Source organism: Lolium rigidum, chromosome 2 (genome assembly GCF_022539505.1).
Source record: "Lolium rigidum isolate FL_2022 chromosome 2, APGP_CSIRO_Lrig_0.1, whole genome shotgun sequence".
Classification (NCBI taxonomy): Eukaryota; Viridiplantae; Streptophyta; class Magnoliopsida; order Poales; family Poaceae; genus Lolium; species Lolium rigidum.
Window position 1 is genome coordinate 275121005 of NC_061509.1, and position 16164 is coordinate 275137168.

Genomic DNA, 16164 nt, shown 5'->3' on the forward strand with positions numbered 1-16164 from the left:
GAAGTACGGCACGACGGCGGCGGGGGACGGGAGTAAATGACAAAAAACTACCACAATTGTGACGGTCGTGTCACATAACTACCAAACGTGTTCACTTTGTCACATAACTACCATTTTTGGGGCATGGTCGTGACAAAGAGCACTGATTTTCCAATTTGCGAGTCTTAATCTAGTTTCTGGCAACTAGGACCCACTGTCAGATCCGACGTGGCAAAAATTAATAACTTGCTTATGCTCATTTTACAAAAGACCCCCTACTTCTCTTTCCCAAAAGCAATCAACTCCCAATCAGCATCTTCCTCGTTCTCGGCCGCTGTCCGAGCACGAGCTCCTCCATCTCGTCGACCTCGGCTTCCTCCCTGACGACGGGGGGCGCGCGACGGTGGGGGCGAGGCGTGCGGTGACGGGCGAGCACGACGGGCAGGTGGGGTACGCGGCGGCGAGCAGACGCGCTGCTGCAGGGGAGGCGTGTGCTGTTGCAGGCGGGGCGCGCGGCACGGGCACGACGAGCAGGCGCGCGTGACGCAGGACAGGGCACCATGAGGGGGTTTTCCTGCTGCTCCGCCAGCGAAGACCGGCGCCCTGCCAGAGCTCGCCGCTACCATCCCTGCCCTAGCTCGCCCGCACACGCCGCCCGCATCTGCTCGCGCGTGTGGCGTGCCCTGCTGCGGCGGCGCGTGCCCCTGTCCCGTCCGCGGCCCGCCTGGCGGAGCTCGCCGGCGCCCGCCCCATGCCCGGTCCGGTCCAAGCTTCTCAATCTTCACCCTGACCCCACCCAAATTCCAGCCGTCGAGCGTCTTGGAGGAGCCGACCGAGACCGTCGGCGACCCCCCGCTAGCCAAGCTTGCTCCGCCGGACATTGAGATCTCCCGGACACAGCAGGAGTGCGGCGGCGGGCGTGCGGGTGCAAGCCCGCGGCGGCGGTAGGGCGCGTGGAGGCGCGTTGCGGCGTGCAGACGCGTGGGGGCGGGCGTTCGCGTGCAGGCGCGCGGCGGCGGGTGGGCGCGTGCAGGCGACGTGCAGACGAGTGTCGGCGGGCGTGTGCGCGTGCAGGCGCACGGCGCTGGGTGTGCGCGCGACGAGCAGGCGAGCAGGCTCGTGCAGGCGTGCGGACGCGGGCGGTCATGCGCGCGTGGCGGCGGTCATGCGCGCGCCGTGCGGGCTGGCACACTGCGGCTGGCTAAATCTCATAAGCATTTGAGGATTTTGGATCTATTTTTTATTTTGTATGTGGGGATTTTGGATCTGTGTGACACAGAAATATATTCTGAGGTTATATTTGCAAAATGAAACTAGCAGTTAGTTTTACACCTGACACGTGGGTCCAAATAGTCAGAAAACGGTTTAACACGACTAAATACTGAAATCAGTGCTTTTCGTCACGAACATGCCTCAATAGTGGTAGTTATGTGACAAAACGAACACATTTGGTAGTTCCGTGACATGACTGCCTCAATTGTGGTAGTTTTTTGTCATTTACTCGGGGGACGGTGGTGGGGTAGGGCTTAGAAAAGATTTATGTCAGTGACGATAACCTGCGGAAGGGACAAAGTAACTAACCCCTAGCAAAAGCCATTTCGATCAAATTACAAAGCAAATCCTTAATTTTTCTTTACTTGGCACTTGTTAATTCGTTATCGAGGCTCTCCTTCAAACATTCTCACCAATGCACTATGTTACTTTGTGCATACAATGACACAAAAATTGTTTTGTTCGTTCGAAACATATAACCCCTATGGAACCCTGAATCTATGAACTAAATACGGCGTATTCAACAAAACATGGTACAATTAAGATCTATTTCATATACATTGTTGTTATACACACACAAAAAGTATAGGTAAATAATTTACACGTGGCGGCCGATGGAAGCCCATCGTCGGGGAAGATAAACGGTTTGTCAAGCCATGTTCCCTGCACTTTTGTGTTTTCCTCCTCTTTTATCCGATGGGCCTCCTTCTCCTTTCATCTCTTATCACCTGGAGCACCAACTCCCAACACTATTTTTCTTTTCTTTATGAACTCCTCTTCCTCTCGAGATCATCGATTTCCCATAAATTTTAATTCCTCGACACATGCTGCCTCCAACCACCATGCATATGTTGAGGTGGAACCTGGGTCTGTCGGGCTCCCTAACAACGTTGGGACGTCAGGGAATGGGTCAATGATTATCTGATCTATCTCTGGTGGATCTCTGAAGCTCCAAATTGCTCGCCAACAAGCTCGAATCGATGAACAACGATGTATAGTGGCGCCAATGTTGATTGCAGAGATTGGTGATCGTAAAGGATATTTTGATGTTGTCAAGGGTGTTTCACCACACTACAAGGGCTCAATGGTTTTTCTTATGTACCTGCAGAGATATGTTGCAATCATTTTTGGTTGTATGCTTCAAGGGGTATATTTTTCATCATACATGTGTTGCGACATACTTTTCAACATTTGTAGCCATTGAGAATTTCTTGCATACAAAAGATCTTTTTATGCATGGGTATGTATTTCAATATGTGATGAAAATTTGGATGATATTTATGGGACCATGGAACAATTGGTTGGAATAATGTTTTTGTACGGGAATTGGTTGCAATGATGTTGCACGTGAACAAAAAAATGTTGCAAAAGAGTGTTTTATGAACAATCGGAGAAACAAGATTCACGGTTTTAAGAAATCATAAGGTGGAGATAGTCTCACTTTTTTATTGTACTTATATCATCTGTTCTACTCCATACACCTTGAGGGGTGATAAGTATATGTAAATCTACCCTCCAAGAAGGAGATTGCATACGTCAATATTGTATGAACCAATAACTAACGTTGATTTTCATCATATAGTCGGGTCCAACCAATCAAGGCCACATCGTCGGAAGAAGGACAACGCCTTCAACAAGAATACGATACATGTGTGTCCCTGCTGGATCCAACCACTAAAGGTTAGATCACTGGTTTCACCCTAGACAAAAAGAATTGTTCCAATCACCATCTCAATTGTGCCACCTATGTCGGTTCTTGAAACCTCTTTGGTGCCCTCCGGAGCTAGCCACTCATGGCCACTACCGGAACTCTTCACTAGTGTGTGGTGATTGACATATCTCGTGTAGAAGAAGAGCCACCAAACCCATCAATTGTGTCAGATAAGTGATCCTAGCTCAGTTGGTAGTGGAGTGGATGTACAACCCAGCCACCTAGGTTCAAGTCCCAAGGGATGCAGATTTGGATTCTTATTATTTAAAAAAAAATCATTGCATGAGCTTCCCCTAGATGATGGATCTTGATGGGCCGCCCCACCGTCACACGCCTAATCTAGATGTCGCTGCCCATCGACGAGCCAGATTTACTAGAATGGGTGAGCAAAGTTCAAAATTACTATGGATTTTGCTTGTTGGTTTGGCTAACACCGAGTGAGCTAGCTGTTTTAGAATGGAGCTAGACCAGATAATGGGTGTACATTTTGGCACCCTTTAATTGTGGTTATGCATGTGTCATTGCCGCGGAAAACATCTCGTCGTGGGTACCTACACCGCAGCCTTGTTATGCGCTTGTCGGGCCATCTCCTCTGACTCGATGCACCAAGCCTTGACTCCGCTGTAAGCACCGCCCCCTAATTAAAAGGGGCATACGCCATCGGAGCAAAAGACACTCACACAAACCTGACAAACATGAAACCACCATGTTACTATATCCTCAATAAGGTATTACAAACATGATGGCATTGTGAGAAGTGACATGACATTTCTCAAATGATGAAGAGACCCAGAACCAACAAAGTTGCATTTGGCTAGAAGCAATATTCCAACTCCTGATCTCGCAGGTCCAAATCCTACGAAGAGACCAACATGATGAGTTTAGTTCAGTTCACACACGAACCGATATGTACGCGTACCCTAGGAGAGAGGCGACTGTGCAACCCATCTAGAGTTCCGTCCCCTCGCCGGTGATGCCTCCAGTATGGGTGGTTTTAGGGCTTTGGAGCGTGGCGGACCACGACCCCTCGCCGGTAGGAGGGTTCTCGTTCCTTTTAGGTTGTTTTCAGTGTTCTTCGGGATGATGACGCGGCGGCTACATCACGATGGCAAAATAAGGTCCTCTCCACCCTATCCTCGCTCCGGTGATGCCCCTAGCGCCGACGGAGGGCGCGTGAAGGTTTGTGTGGGATCCATCTTGTTTTCGTGTTCGTCGGTGTAGTTACATGTTTGGCTGTTCTGGTCTACGTTTATCATTATTGGCGATGGTTGTTGCTCTGCCGCGTTGGTGAACTATGGTGTTTCAATTTAAGAACTTGAAAATGGTTAAAATGCTATGCACCAGAGATATTCGTGCTTGAATTTCAATTGTTGTAGTATTTACAAGAAAGATTCTCACTTATATACCTTGAGCAGCGACACGTACGTAGTTTATAAACCTACAAAGATTTACTACAGCCGCAGGATGTAGAGAGCATGCAAGGTAGTTCTCCGCCAGCACCACGATGGACAGAAAACTGCATTAATTGAGTGCACTCTGGAGTCTGAATACAGACTGCGTAATTCAGCACAAATCCATGCAAACATGAAACAACATGTCACTATATATCGTTATGAAGGTACTACAAACACGATACCACTGTCAAAACTGCTACAGCTTAAGAACATCTCTATTGGTACACAAAAGTAAGAACAATCCAGCAAACTCTGAGCATAAAATCCTCGCTGCTTCTCATGAGCTACCACTAAATGACCTGCGGGCACTGGGCGCATAGGCACTCCATAAGCTACCGAACTAGAAGCGGGTCTTGCGCTTCCGCCCTGTGTATTTCGTGTCAGCAGGAACCTCACGTCCTCTTTTTCTCATCTGCTCCTTTTTCCTCAGGAGCCAATCCCTGCCTCGACCGTTCTTATTGTTGTTCACCTTCCGCCTCTTGTTTGACCGGTTCCGTCCATATGTGCCGACCTGCATTGGAGAAAATACATTTTTATCATAGATGGTAGACCATCATCTGTTCAGGGCATAGAAATTAGAGAGCAGAAAAAGAGAAGTATGGTCTAAGTTGATTCTTGATCAAGCACAGCCGGTTAGCTCACAGCCCAAGATAGCAGCAGTAGCAGTTTCGAGAGTAATTGATAATACATGAATTACTGGGCAGAACTGAAAGTTTGCACAGGAATATTACAGAGACTGGTAGGAAGATCACCACAAAAATAACTAAGCCTGTTTGGTCATGTAACAATATTTTGTTGCATAACCGATACATACAATTGGATTAAATGAATCTGACATTCGGTGATTAAGATGAAATACATTATGATACTCATAAACAAGATTTTAAATCATGTTTTGTCTAAGCTACGCGGCAAGGTCTGTCAGCTATCAGGGAATTTACGATAAAAGATTTAAAATAAATAAATCACGATAAAGAGAAAAAAGGAGACATGTCTATAACCATTTTTGAGATCACAAATCACTGGACCAATCAAGTACCATAAACAACATGTCTAAACGATTGAAAGGACGTGAAATATTAAAATCTTTTAAGACTTAACAAGGAGCTAGCTGGCAATGATGACTTGAAAACTGGAACCTATTCTTCTTCACAGTCAGTAGAGAGTTATGGGCTCTCAATGATCAATTGGTAATTGTGTCCTCATCTGACGAAGATGAAATCAGTTCTTCCTCTTCATCTGGATTGAGCTTAGTCCTTTTGGGTTGCTTATTACTCCTGGTAACCATTTTCCTCTTGCTTGTTCGATGTGCGGATCCATGATCCTCAGGCTCAAGATTCATTGCTTGGTTCTTGATTGGTTCATCTCTTGCATTTTCGCAAAGCCGATCATTATCATCATCCTCAAGAACATCAACAAAAATAGTATCACAATGGGGTCTCTCTGTTTTGGTTCTTTTTCTTTCGCTCCAGTGTAGAGGTGAACTTGATAAAATTACACCGCAAAAAAAAGAGATAGCGGCCTTAACCGTAACTAGGACAACGATAAAAGGTGCCTTAGGTTAGATTTTAGACTTCCAAAATGCTATAGCACAGCTATTTAAAACCTTGCTTGTAAAAAGAAGCTTAAGACTAGAAAAACATCATGGAGGCAGCAGACAAAGGATAGAGATTAAGAGCAGTAAATAAGTTCAAAATTATAAAACAGAAAATTGTCTTGTTAAGAGCGAGCTTACTGTTTGGTCATCATTGCTCTCATCGTCATCGTCATCATCATCATCACTGCTGCACATCTCACCATCTTGACCTTTCGCCTTTGGGAGAGATGTGGCAACAGAAGGTGAACCACAAGTGAGGACAAGGTAGGATTTCTTTGCTTTCGAACTGTCAGAGGAAAGGCATCAGCAGAAGTCTACAGCATGAAAAATTCATAAGACTGTTCGCACACCATGGCTTCAAGGCAATGGAATTCTTACCTATGAGGCCAGTCAATAACCACTCCACCAGCAAAACCAGCATTCATGGCAAAAGACACGAGCATTTCAGTTTGCTTCACATTATCAGCATAAAATTGTAGAACGGCTCTTGCTCCCCTTGCTAGGCATCTATATAGTGATCCAAAGAAAGCCCTGAAAAATTATGCACACATCAAGGTTAAGAACTGGTTGCAGATAACACAAGAGATACAGTACAATATAACTTCACGTACTTTAACCGCAATCTTGGTTCATGAGATGACTTGTCAGCATTGCACAACCACTGTACACAGTTGACAAAGAGCAGTAGTGGAACAATTAGAAATGAAATAAACAAGGCAACTTAGTTGCAGAAACAAAACAAGAACTTAAGAGGTTAACCTGAACTGCTGAAATACTGATTGCACCATCAATAACTCCTGGGCGCAGGCCTAAGCCCTGGAAGATGAATTATTATAAGCATAGTAGCTCAAAGTAGCACAACTTGTGGTTACACAGCTGTGAAGAGCTTGATGTAGTTGTGTAAAGCAAAGATGTGAAATCATGGCAATTTCGCATGGGCAAAACCACTCGACAAACATACGGTTACGGAGAAAAGGGAATACTGCAATGTTTAGGTTCTTTGGATTCATTCTACTATTTTGCCACTACACAAAGGTTTGAAGGCCCATCTAATTTTATGGTGTCAACTGATTTTTAGATCATGTTAAACAGAAGTCGTGTTCACTATTATCATACCAAGAATGCATTCTAGATCATGTTAATCAGGACCTTTATCTGTAATGAAAATGTTCATGAATGAACCAAAGGGTGCTACCCATTATTATCTATAAAAATAAGGATGTCCACATGACAACTAAGAATCACACATACAACTCAAGTGTAACACTAAGAATCGCACAAGACAAGCCTACATGACATCTGGAACTGAAGTCATGACATAAACATTTCTTTTTACCAAGTCATGACATAAACATGGCATCTGGAACAAAAACTTCTCCACTAACCCAACAACATAATGTAATTTACCTCGCCCATGTCTGCGAGTAGGAGGTCACCCTCTGCTTCCCGCTCTAGAGCAACGTCTGCAAGGGAAAACAAAAGTGAAGCTCCAGAACAGAAACTTAAGCAACTCAACCGACATGTCCGTAGTAACGAGCAACAAAGTGAGTGGAGTTCCTCACCAAGCATGGACTCTGAAATATCGCAGCCAATCCACTGGTGGCCATGTTCCGTCAATGTCTCCCCGCTAAGTCCAGAGCCGCACCCTGCGATTCACGTACCACAGTTCAACCAAAGGAAACATAATTCTAGCAGTAGCAACGCATGTAATCGGACTGTGCCAGAAGCTGACCGATGTCAAGGAGCATCTTGGGGACGCCATCGTTGGGGAGGGCGAGCAGCTCCAGCGCCCTCTCGGAAATCCTCGCCTGGATTTCGATGATGCGGGAGGAGGTGGTGTACTTGCGCGCCTCCGACTCGTTGTAGAATATCTCCGGTGGCGCCTGCACCTCCGGCCGCGGCATCTCGCCTCCGCTTCCCCCTTCGCGCCGCCGCCGAGCTCGCTCGTGTGCTCCTGCGCCGCCGCCGCTTCTGCGAGGGTTTCTCTCGGGGCGCTACCCAGGCTGCGCCACACGCCTTTATGGGCCTCTGACGGGCCGTGGGCTGTAAACCCATTTCGATGGGCCCATAAGCCCACGGCCCAATGAAGAAACCCTAGTAGCATCTATAAAATCTCCCACCGGTCTAGGTCACCTTCCTCCATCAGCAGACGCACCGCCGCCGCCGCCGCACGAGCGCTCGCCGTACCCTCGCCGCCGGAGACCGTACGAGCGCCGCCGCTCCACATCATGGGTAACCATCTCACCCTCTCCCTCCTCACCTCGGCCTCTCTACTCGTTTTGTGCTTCTCGGTTTCTGACGAGCTGCGGTGGTGCGCTCAGGTAAGGTTCACGGATCGTTGGCCCGCGCCGGGAAGGTTCGGGGCCAGACGCCCAAGGTGGCCAAGCAGGACAAGAAGAAGCAGCCGCGCGGCCGCGCCCACAAGCGCATCCAGTACAACCGCCGCTTCGTCACCGCCGTCGTCGGCTTCGGCAAGAAGCGCGGCCCCAACTCGTCGGAGAAGTAGATCTGAGGCCCAGCTGGTCTCTCCCTTTTTTCTTTGTTCCCTAGTAGCTCTGTTCCGTTCCAGTATGCATGTTTTCCAGTACTGATGATTATTAAGACGTGAGTAAAGATCTGTATGACTGTTATGTTGGAAATGGAATATGCTTATGTATGCATTGCTTACTATTACTTGATGCCATCAATCATTTTGGTTATCTAGATAGTTATATTAGAAATGAACATCTTCTTGTTCAGATGTTTTCCTGTGTTACTGCTTGCTGATAGGCTTTAGTTATTTGAAAACTTTTTGTTGCGATTGTTTTTCTTTCTGGTGATGGCAGTGACGACTTGGTAATATTCAAGCTCAACAGACCAAATCACAGGCCATTCTCACATGAGATTGATCTGTATGCCGATTATCCCGCTGAACCGAGCCATCATATTTTATATATTTTTATTTGCTTTGTTAGTTCGAATTTGCTTCTTATCTAGCTAGTTTGGTGTTAACTAGAGTACTTGATTTCAAAATTGTTTCTGTTTTTTTGCCTTGGGTAGCTCAAATCAAGTCCATAACAGTAGACCATCACTTATGTTTGGCTATGTTGGGGATATGGTATACAAAAGAGTACTGAGCTGCCCTATCTGTTGTCATATTTAGCACATGTCTCTTTTTGGTTTTAGTAGCGTGATGTCTCTGTGTTCTGAAAATAATTCTATGTGATGGCAGTGACGACTTGGTAATATTCAAGCTCAACAGACCAAATCACAGGTCATTTTCTTATGAGAATGATCTGTATGCCGAGTATCCCGCTGAACTGAGCCATCACAGTTTTGTCCTTGTCGTCTATTTATATTGTGTCTCTTTTCGTTTCTATTTTTGTTAGTTTCGCGTATTGTTTAGAGGAGGCTTTGTTGCGGTGATCACAAACAAGCTCCCTCTTCTGAAAGCACTGTGGACATCGCTGGCAGAATCGAACCTAATAACTTTATGCCACCACTGAGTAACTGTTGCCCTCCAACAATTTGGCTTACTAAATGTTTGTCTTATTTTTGCTGCTTTTACTTTTGTGCCTGCTCGGACTGAAGCATGCGTTCTATTGAAAACTTCTTTGGACATCACTTGTTTATCGGATTTTATGTATTTTTCTAGTATCAGGTGATGAGACCTTGAAAAAATCTTAGGACACCTTCTGACACAGTGCAATTTTCCTGTGAATGAGATGTATTTGTATTCTGATGATACTATTTCTGTTTTTGTTTTGCTCATTGCATGTATATATATCAAATTTTGTGGGATTCTTACAACGGCTTTATTTAGTTTGTTACACCTCTGGAGTATAATGGAAAACAGAGTTAAGCCAATGATGATTAGCTACATGTTGGAATTACCGTCAGATTACCAAATGACGATATTTTATGCGGCTTTCTGAGGATGATTCCAGCCATTGTTTTACATAATATATAGTTGTTTTTTGTATCATCTCGTTTTAGTAGCTATAAACAACTTCTTCTGTCATGTGCAAATGTTATAATCACATAACCTTCTGTCTTGGAAGCATATTTTCTTATTTAGCTTAGTAATATTTTGTGTACTATTCTGTTAGCTATTTGTTAATTCTAACTTCGGCCTGATAGTCCTTCTCTGGTAGCTACAAGCATTGCCATAGGATCTATGATTGGGCCTAGATTTAGTTTCACATATTTATAGGAACCTGTGACCACACATCAATTGGGACACAGAGCCCATTATTGTGATTAAATTCCCACTTGTTAATGCATACCTTATTTGCTTTGAAGTTGTTACTTGGAAAATATGGCTATGATGACAAAATTTAAGGCTTGTTTCTCAAAACATTCGCAGTTGCCGCCTAAGAGCTTTCGCCTTGCCAGGCTTGAGAGTTAATGCTGCCAATTCCTTCCTTGGATGTCTGAGCCTTGGTACTTTTTCTCAGTGTTGGTTTTTTAAAATACATTTTGCTAGATCCTTGGATATCTGATGCAATGCTAGAGAGATTTTGTTCTTCTAGAGTACTTTGTTTTGGTTCAATGGATGCTACTGCTCAGTGATGATGCACTATTGGCTTGTTTCTCAAAACATTCGCAGTTGCCGCCTAAGAGCTTTCGCCCAGCCAGGCTTGAGAGCTAATGCTGCTAATTCCTTCCTTGGATGTCTGAGGGCATATTTGAGCGTACTGATCCATTAGTTCTGTTTTATTTTAGGCCATGTTTTCATTTATTGTATGGTATTTATCAATTTTTTGTGGATTGGAATTTGGCTGGACAATGATGAAAAACACGAATATAACACACCATCTTTCGGGACTGATTGGTGCACTGTGCCATGCTGTCAAATCTGCAATTCTGATGTCCAAATTTTGCTGCCTTTTAAGAATTTGAGTTTGCTGTGGTTCAGGTTCATGTCTCAGTGCTGCAATTGTCTTGTTTAATTATGTTTGTCTGGTGATGAAAAAACATTCCATCTTTGGGACTGATAGGTTGCTATGTGACCATGCTGTCATCTTTTGGTTTGGTTTTTCTGTGTCTGGTTTTGTACCAAATGCCTAAAGAGGACCATTCTTTTTCTATCGATAAATTGTTTTTCTTTTAATGGCTGATTTGTAAACCCTTATAAACAGCTAGAACTGTTCTGTGCTTCTTTTCTTCCCTTGCCTTTGGATTGGTTATTTTTCTGTTTGTTGGTGATATGGCTGGACAATGATGATAACACGATTAAAACACACCATCTTTCGGGACTGATTGGTGCACAATGTGTGCCATGCTGTCTAATCTGCAATTCTGATGTCCATTTCCCACCTTTTTAACTCAAAAACAAGTTCTTTCTCTCTAGTTAAGTTTTCTGCGCCTCTTTTCTTTCCTTGGTCTTGGATTGCTTATTTTTCTGATTTTTGGTGATATGGCTGGACAATGATGATAACACGATTAAAACACACCATCTTTCGGGACTGATTGGTGCACAATGTGTGCCATGCTGTCTAATCTGCAATTCTGATGTCCAGTTCCTACCTTTGTTAACTCAACACAAGTTCTGCCTCTCTAGTTCAGATTTCTGTGTTTTTTCTTTCCTTGGTCTTGGAATGCTTATTTTTCTGTTTGTTGGTGATATGGCTGGACAATGATGATAACACGATTAAAACACACCATCTTTCGGGACTGATTGGTGCATAACATGTGCCATGCTGTCTAATCTGCAATTCTGATGTCCATTTCCCACCTTTGTTAACTTGAATCTAGTTCAGATTTTCTTCAATGTGAACTTCTTGTATCTGTGTTCTGTTCATATTGGTCCGGTGAGGAAAAACCTTCTAATCATACCATCTTTCGGGACTGATCAGCTGTTATGCGGCTATGCTGTCATTCTGCAATTCTGAGGCCAATTTGAATATTTGTTTTGTGTTTCCTACTTGGTTTTTCTATCATTATTGAATATATGATGTGAATTTTAGAAATTGTGATTGGGTAGTTCTGTTTTTCAGGTGAAATGACCTGTGATGATAACCTATATGAAAAACAACCATCTTTCGGGACTGATTGGCTTTGTATTGGCCATGCTGTCACTTCCAAATTTCTGAGGTCGTGTTCACCCTTAATGTTTCCTTGATAATTGGATTTCTTCTCTTTGGGTATTGTTTCTGTTTTCTTGTTTTGTCTACATAGACACCAATAATGTTAAGCAGGATCGGAGCTACTCCCTTAGTTCCGGTGTAGTGGCTTTGGTAGTGGAGCTTGTATCTGTGGTTTCGTTTTGACTAAACAGGATCGGAGCTAGTACATGTATATTGATCATACAATTTACAGTACTACAAATTTGATTACAAATTCTTATTTGTGTACATGCGATGTGTATGATTCATATTTGTTTATAAATTTTCGTATGTCAATCTTTGTGGTACTTACCAATCGATCCAGTTTCTGATCATGATTGAAAAATGTGTAGAAAAATAAACTCTCTTTTGTCTAAGCACTAGTGTTTATCACATTTATGCACAAATGCACCCATTGTACGTGTCCATAGTGCTGTGCGATACATCAAACTGGTTACCCCTTAACCTGTCTGGACCGGTGAGTTATGTTACTAATTAAGTTCAAATCCATAAAATGTTCTCTAATGTCTGATCTAGCAAAACTCTTAATGCACTATGCTAATGTGCTAATCTGTGTCTATTTATAAATTTTTTTACCCTTGATTACTTCTGCCCTTTTCTTGCAATTTAAAATGTTCTCTAAAGTCTGACCGGCAAACTATTAAAAGTAAACTGGCGAAAACATAAGAGCATCTCCAGCTGTTGATTGAGCTTCTAAGCTGTCTGGAACCTAGCTTGGAGTGTGGCTCTTTCCAGTTTCTCCAATTTAAACATCTTCCAATTTAAACACACTTTCAGTTTGAAATTAGAAAATATGAATAAATGGAAATAGATTCAAAATCAAACCAAACAACGAGAGGGTTAGCTAAATAAAGGCTTTGGCAACCGACCCGGACGTTCGGAACCTGGCAACGGGCGAGGTCGACATCCCAGACGTTGATTACCGCCGCGAGATTAGCATGTAATATAGCCAGCAGCCTATACGAATCCTTTATCTGTGTTGGTCAGCTTAATACGCATGTGTATACATCTGTGACACGTATGCATACGGGGCTGCTTTAACTGTGATTTCAGTGCAGGGTGCAGAAACATTAAATGTGCTTGGCTATTATGCACGGTAGGACTTTGTTTTTGTCAATCTGCAGTGAATGGTTTTTAAATAACTAGGTAACATATTAAACATTTGTGAATCAAAGTTTTGAACACATTTTTTTATCAATGGTGTAGATAGAAAAAAAAGGGAACGAATTAAACATTTTGCACTAAAAGGTGCACACAGTCAGATTTTGTACTAGTCTAAATTGAACATTTAGTGATAATGGTGTAGATTGTCAAAAGTATGGTTTTCTATAATCTAAATTGAACATTTTGTATTAATGTTGCAGATAGTTAAACATGTGATTTTGTCATAGTTTAAATTAAACATTTTGTATTAGTGGTGCAGATAGTGAAAATGTGACACTGTACTAATCCAAATAGAACATTTTGCTTCATTTTGATTACAACTCAAATCAAAAGAGAAATAAAGAGAATCTGTACTAATCCAGATAGTCAAAATAATTGTGGTAGAATCCACCAAGAAGTCAAGAACAAGCGCTATTTCTTCTCAGAACATCCAAATTGGAAAAAAAAAATGAGTCAAATAGATCCCAGAGAAGAACATACACATGCATATATTTCCTGATTCGAGAAACATCAGCACAAGCTCGCGGAGGAGAAGTATGGCTGTAGAGGAGCTCGTGGCCTCGGAGCTTGGTCGGAGGTGCAGTGCGGACAGAGAAGCTCCGCGAAGGAACACGACGGGGGAAGAAGCTTGATGCCTTGGAGCTCTCAGCCGGAGGAGCACCGGCGGCCAGAGAACTCGAGTGGGGGAGGAGTAACACTATCGGAGCAGCTTGCGGCTTTGGAGGTCCGGCGTGGCACCAGGACTGTCGGGGCAGCTCACGGCCTTGGAGCTTGGGCGGAGGAGGAGCGCCAGCGGCCGGCGGTCCTCGAGCAAATCACCGCGACCGGTCGCCCGGCTTCCAGCGGCCGCGCCCGGTGTTCCCGCTGCTGGTGGTCCAGCGGCCGCGCCCGGTGTTCCCGCTGCCGATGGGAACGGCGTGGGCCCGGCGAGGGAGTCGCGCGGGGCGGCGAGGAACAGGAGCACGGCCTCGAGGAGGTGGTCGAGCACCTTGCAGGACGTGGGGATGGGAATCGCTGCCATGAGACTTGGTGCATGAGCATGGCGCTAGAGGCACTAGCTGCAGGTTTCGCGGAGGAGCATAGCAGCCAATGGAGGTTGGACGGAGTAGCACAGCGGCCGGCCGGAGGAGTAACTACTAGCTAGGCAGGGCCAGCTGGGACAAGGATGAGAGGCAGGAGTTAAAGCGTGCTCATCCATTGCAGAATTGGGGAGAGAGGAGGAGGAAGATGGGGCAGAAGATTTAATGCCAATTAATGCATAGATAGATGCCATGTCAGACATGCACTGAATACATACATTAATACGTGTTTTATACATGGTTATACAAACAGATGGCTAAACACGTGTTGTTCTCTAATTGGATTGTTATCATCCTCGCCCGTACCCGGGTTCCATTGAGTATTTTCGCTTTGGCAACTCTCTTTTGAGATGGTTTTTTACATGACCGGTGATGAATACAAAATTACGTACACCTGGTGACCAAGTGTCCGCAAGAGTTGCCAACTTTCGATGATTATTTTGTGCATTATCACATGAGCCTGTTGGGTTTTTTCTCTCGAAAAAAACCCAATGACCTCAGTGTTCATAAGTTTGAAGCAGAAAAAGTAAAAGATTTGTTTAAAAATATATTTTCAATTTTATCTAGATACCGATGTATCTTGAACTAAAATGCATCTAGTAATATTCATATCTTGACAAAAGTAAGTCACCTATTTTTATATGGAGAGAGTACAAATTTCCTTCTATTTTATTGCAAAGAAGGCCATATGCAAATGTTGTAGTTTTCTCTCCTGTATACCAGATGAGACTCCCAGTAATTTTTTTTATAATTCATTCGAACTAAATGAGTTCTTTGGAGAATTGCATTTTTTAACTAGTTTAACCAAAAGACCGATCTTAGTTTATCCAAATGACCGATCTTATGGAAGAGACTAGACAATTAGTGTGTCTATTTTAGATCTCTCATGGGTCTTATGCCCTGTTTGTTTAAGCTTCTACTTTTACTATTGGAGTTTTTGGGATGCAAAAGCGGACAGGTCAAACAAACAGCAAAAATTACAAAAGCAATTCTCCGAAGCGCGGCGACGGAATACACTACGAGCGCCGAAGCTGGTCAGGACCTGCTTCCTGAGCTTTCTCCGCTTCCTTAATGGTAAATGACCCGATTGTCCCCAACAGTTCAAAATATTTATGCAAGAACTGCCATCCCATATAAGTGCGGCCTGCCCTTGCAAAGCCAACCCGACCCGACACCCCGTGCTCATTTCCCCCCTCCTCCCGTCCCGTTTCCATGGCAGCTAGGGTTAGGTTTCCCCTTCTCGGCCGCCGCCGCCGTTCATGGCCGCCAGCAAGCGCTGCCGCCGTCCCAGCACACGTCCTCCTCTCCGTTCTCGTTCTTCTGAAGCTCGCCGTCCCCGGCCGTCGTCGTCGCCAACAACAGTCGCCGCCGTCCTAGCACTCCTCCCCCTCTCCATTCCCGTCCTCCTGCAGCTCGCCGCCGTCGCCGTTCACGGCCTCCGTGGCCGCCAGCAACCGCCACCGTCCCAGCACTCCTCCTCTCCATTCCCGTCCTCCCGGTCTGGTTGCCGTCGGCTGCCCGCTGGATCGAGCACATCTCCGGCAGGAGGACCTCGTCCTCGTCCTCACCACTGGTAGGACAAGCTCGTCCCAGTCGTCGTGCTACCATCCAACGATGATCCGTGTTCGGGAGCCTTTTTGCTATCCTGAATCTGGGAAGGCAGCAAGATCTGTATGTGTATTCTTTCATCGGTTCATTCCGTGAGATATCTGGGTGGCTGGACCTGTGTGATTCCGTGAAATATCGTGGATGCGTGTGAGATTGCTATTTGACCAAGATCCGTATCTATAGATTCCAAACA

The 16164-nt window shown here is 44.6% G+C and overlaps 2 protein-coding genes and 14 non-coding genes across 16 annotated transcripts; 15 read left to right on the forward strand and 1 right to left on the reverse strand.

Annotated features, from left to right (window-relative positions):
- Nucleotides 1-4547: 4547 nt before the first annotated feature.
- On the reverse strand, nucleotides 4548-7920 carry LOC124688839 (18S rRNA (guanine-N(7))-methyltransferase RID2-like). Its single transcript, XM_047222463.1, has 8 exons — nucleotides 7746-7920; nucleotides 7576-7659; nucleotides 7421-7476; nucleotides 6773-6829; nucleotides 6625-6674; nucleotides 6392-6544; nucleotides 6152-6299; nucleotides 4548-4927 (listed from the first exon to the last, which is right to left on the reverse strand). Exons 1-8 carry the CDS (start codon nucleotides 7915-7917, stop codon nucleotides 4757-4759), a joined length of 891 nt encoding a protein of 296 aa, XP_047078419.1. The 5' UTR covers nucleotides 7918-7920; the 3' UTR covers nucleotides 4548-4756.
- A 263-nt stretch (nucleotides 7921-8183) lies between these two features.
- Nucleotides 8184-8630, forward strand: LOC124688840 (40S ribosomal protein S30). The gene is made up of 2 exons (XM_047222464.1): nucleotides 8184-8245; nucleotides 8335-8630. Exons 1-2 carry the CDS (start codon nucleotides 8242-8244, stop codon nucleotides 8517-8519), a joined length of 189 nt encoding a protein of 62 aa, XP_047078420.1. The 5' UTR covers nucleotides 8184-8241; the 3' UTR covers nucleotides 8520-8630.
- A 200-nt stretch (nucleotides 8631-8830) lies between these two features.
- LOC124693912 lies at nucleotides 8831-8936 on the forward strand. The gene has a single exon (XR_007000356.1). It is a non-coding gene; the product is annotated as a small nucleolar RNA Z107/R87 (small nucleolar RNA).
- Nucleotides 8937-9216: 280 nt separating this feature from the next.
- On the forward strand, nucleotides 9217-9322 carry LOC124693913. Its single transcript, XR_007000357.1, has one exon. It is a non-coding gene; the product is annotated as a small nucleolar RNA Z107/R87 (small nucleolar RNA).
- An 82-nt stretch (nucleotides 9323-9404) lies between these two features.
- Nucleotides 9405-9502, forward strand: LOC124693683. Its single transcript, XR_007000150.1, has one exon. It is a non-coding gene; the product is annotated as a small nucleolar RNA R30/Z108 (small nucleolar RNA).
- Nucleotides 9503-9645: 143 nt separating this feature from the next.
- Nucleotides 9646-9741, forward strand: LOC124693911. Its single transcript, XR_007000355.1, has one exon. It is a non-coding gene; the product is annotated as a small nucleolar RNA snoR31/Z110/Z27 (small nucleolar RNA).
- Nucleotides 9742-9852: 111 nt separating this feature from the next.
- Nucleotides 9853-9935, forward strand: LOC124693925. The gene has a single exon (XR_007000369.1). It is a non-coding gene; the product is annotated as a small nucleolar RNA snoR77Y (small nucleolar RNA).
- A 187-nt stretch (nucleotides 9936-10122) lies between these two features.
- Nucleotides 10123-10260, forward strand: LOC124693939. Its single transcript, XR_007000378.1, has one exon. It is a non-coding gene; the product is annotated as a small nucleolar RNA snoR2/U65 (small nucleolar RNA).
- A 51-nt stretch (nucleotides 10261-10311) lies between these two features.
- LOC124693655 lies at nucleotides 10312-10433 on the forward strand. Its single transcript, XR_007000125.1, has one exon. It is a non-coding gene; the product is annotated as a small nucleolar RNA SNORD14 (small nucleolar RNA).
- A 122-nt stretch (nucleotides 10434-10555) lies between these two features.
- Nucleotides 10556-10676, forward strand: LOC124693653. The gene has a single exon (XR_007000123.1). It is a non-coding gene; the product is annotated as a small nucleolar RNA SNORD14 (small nucleolar RNA).
- Nucleotides 10677-10775: 99 nt separating this feature from the next.
- On the forward strand, nucleotides 10776-10867 carry LOC124693689. The gene has a single exon (XR_007000152.1). It is a non-coding gene; the product is annotated as a small nucleolar RNA SNORD96 family (small nucleolar RNA).
- Nucleotides 10868-11207: 340 nt separating this feature from the next.
- On the forward strand, nucleotides 11208-11302 carry LOC124693693. The gene has a single exon (XR_007000155.1). It is a non-coding gene; the product is annotated as a small nucleolar RNA SNORD96 family (small nucleolar RNA).
- Nucleotides 11303-11417: 115 nt separating this feature from the next.
- On the forward strand, nucleotides 11418-11512 carry LOC124693694. Its single transcript, XR_007000156.1, has one exon. It is a non-coding gene; the product is annotated as a small nucleolar RNA SNORD96 family (small nucleolar RNA).
- A 113-nt stretch (nucleotides 11513-11625) lies between these two features.
- Nucleotides 11626-11720, forward strand: LOC124693697. The gene has a single exon (XR_007000159.1). It is a non-coding gene; the product is annotated as a small nucleolar RNA SNORD96 family (small nucleolar RNA).
- A 78-nt stretch (nucleotides 11721-11798) lies between these two features.
- LOC124693700 lies at nucleotides 11799-11891 on the forward strand. Its single transcript, XR_007000162.1, has one exon. It is a non-coding gene; the product is annotated as a small nucleolar RNA SNORD96 family (small nucleolar RNA).
- Nucleotides 11892-11997: 106 nt separating this feature from the next.
- On the forward strand, nucleotides 11998-12092 carry LOC124693688. Its single transcript, XR_007000151.1, has one exon. It is a non-coding gene; the product is annotated as a small nucleolar RNA SNORD96 family (small nucleolar RNA).
- Nucleotides 12093-16164: the final 4072 nt, after the last annotated feature.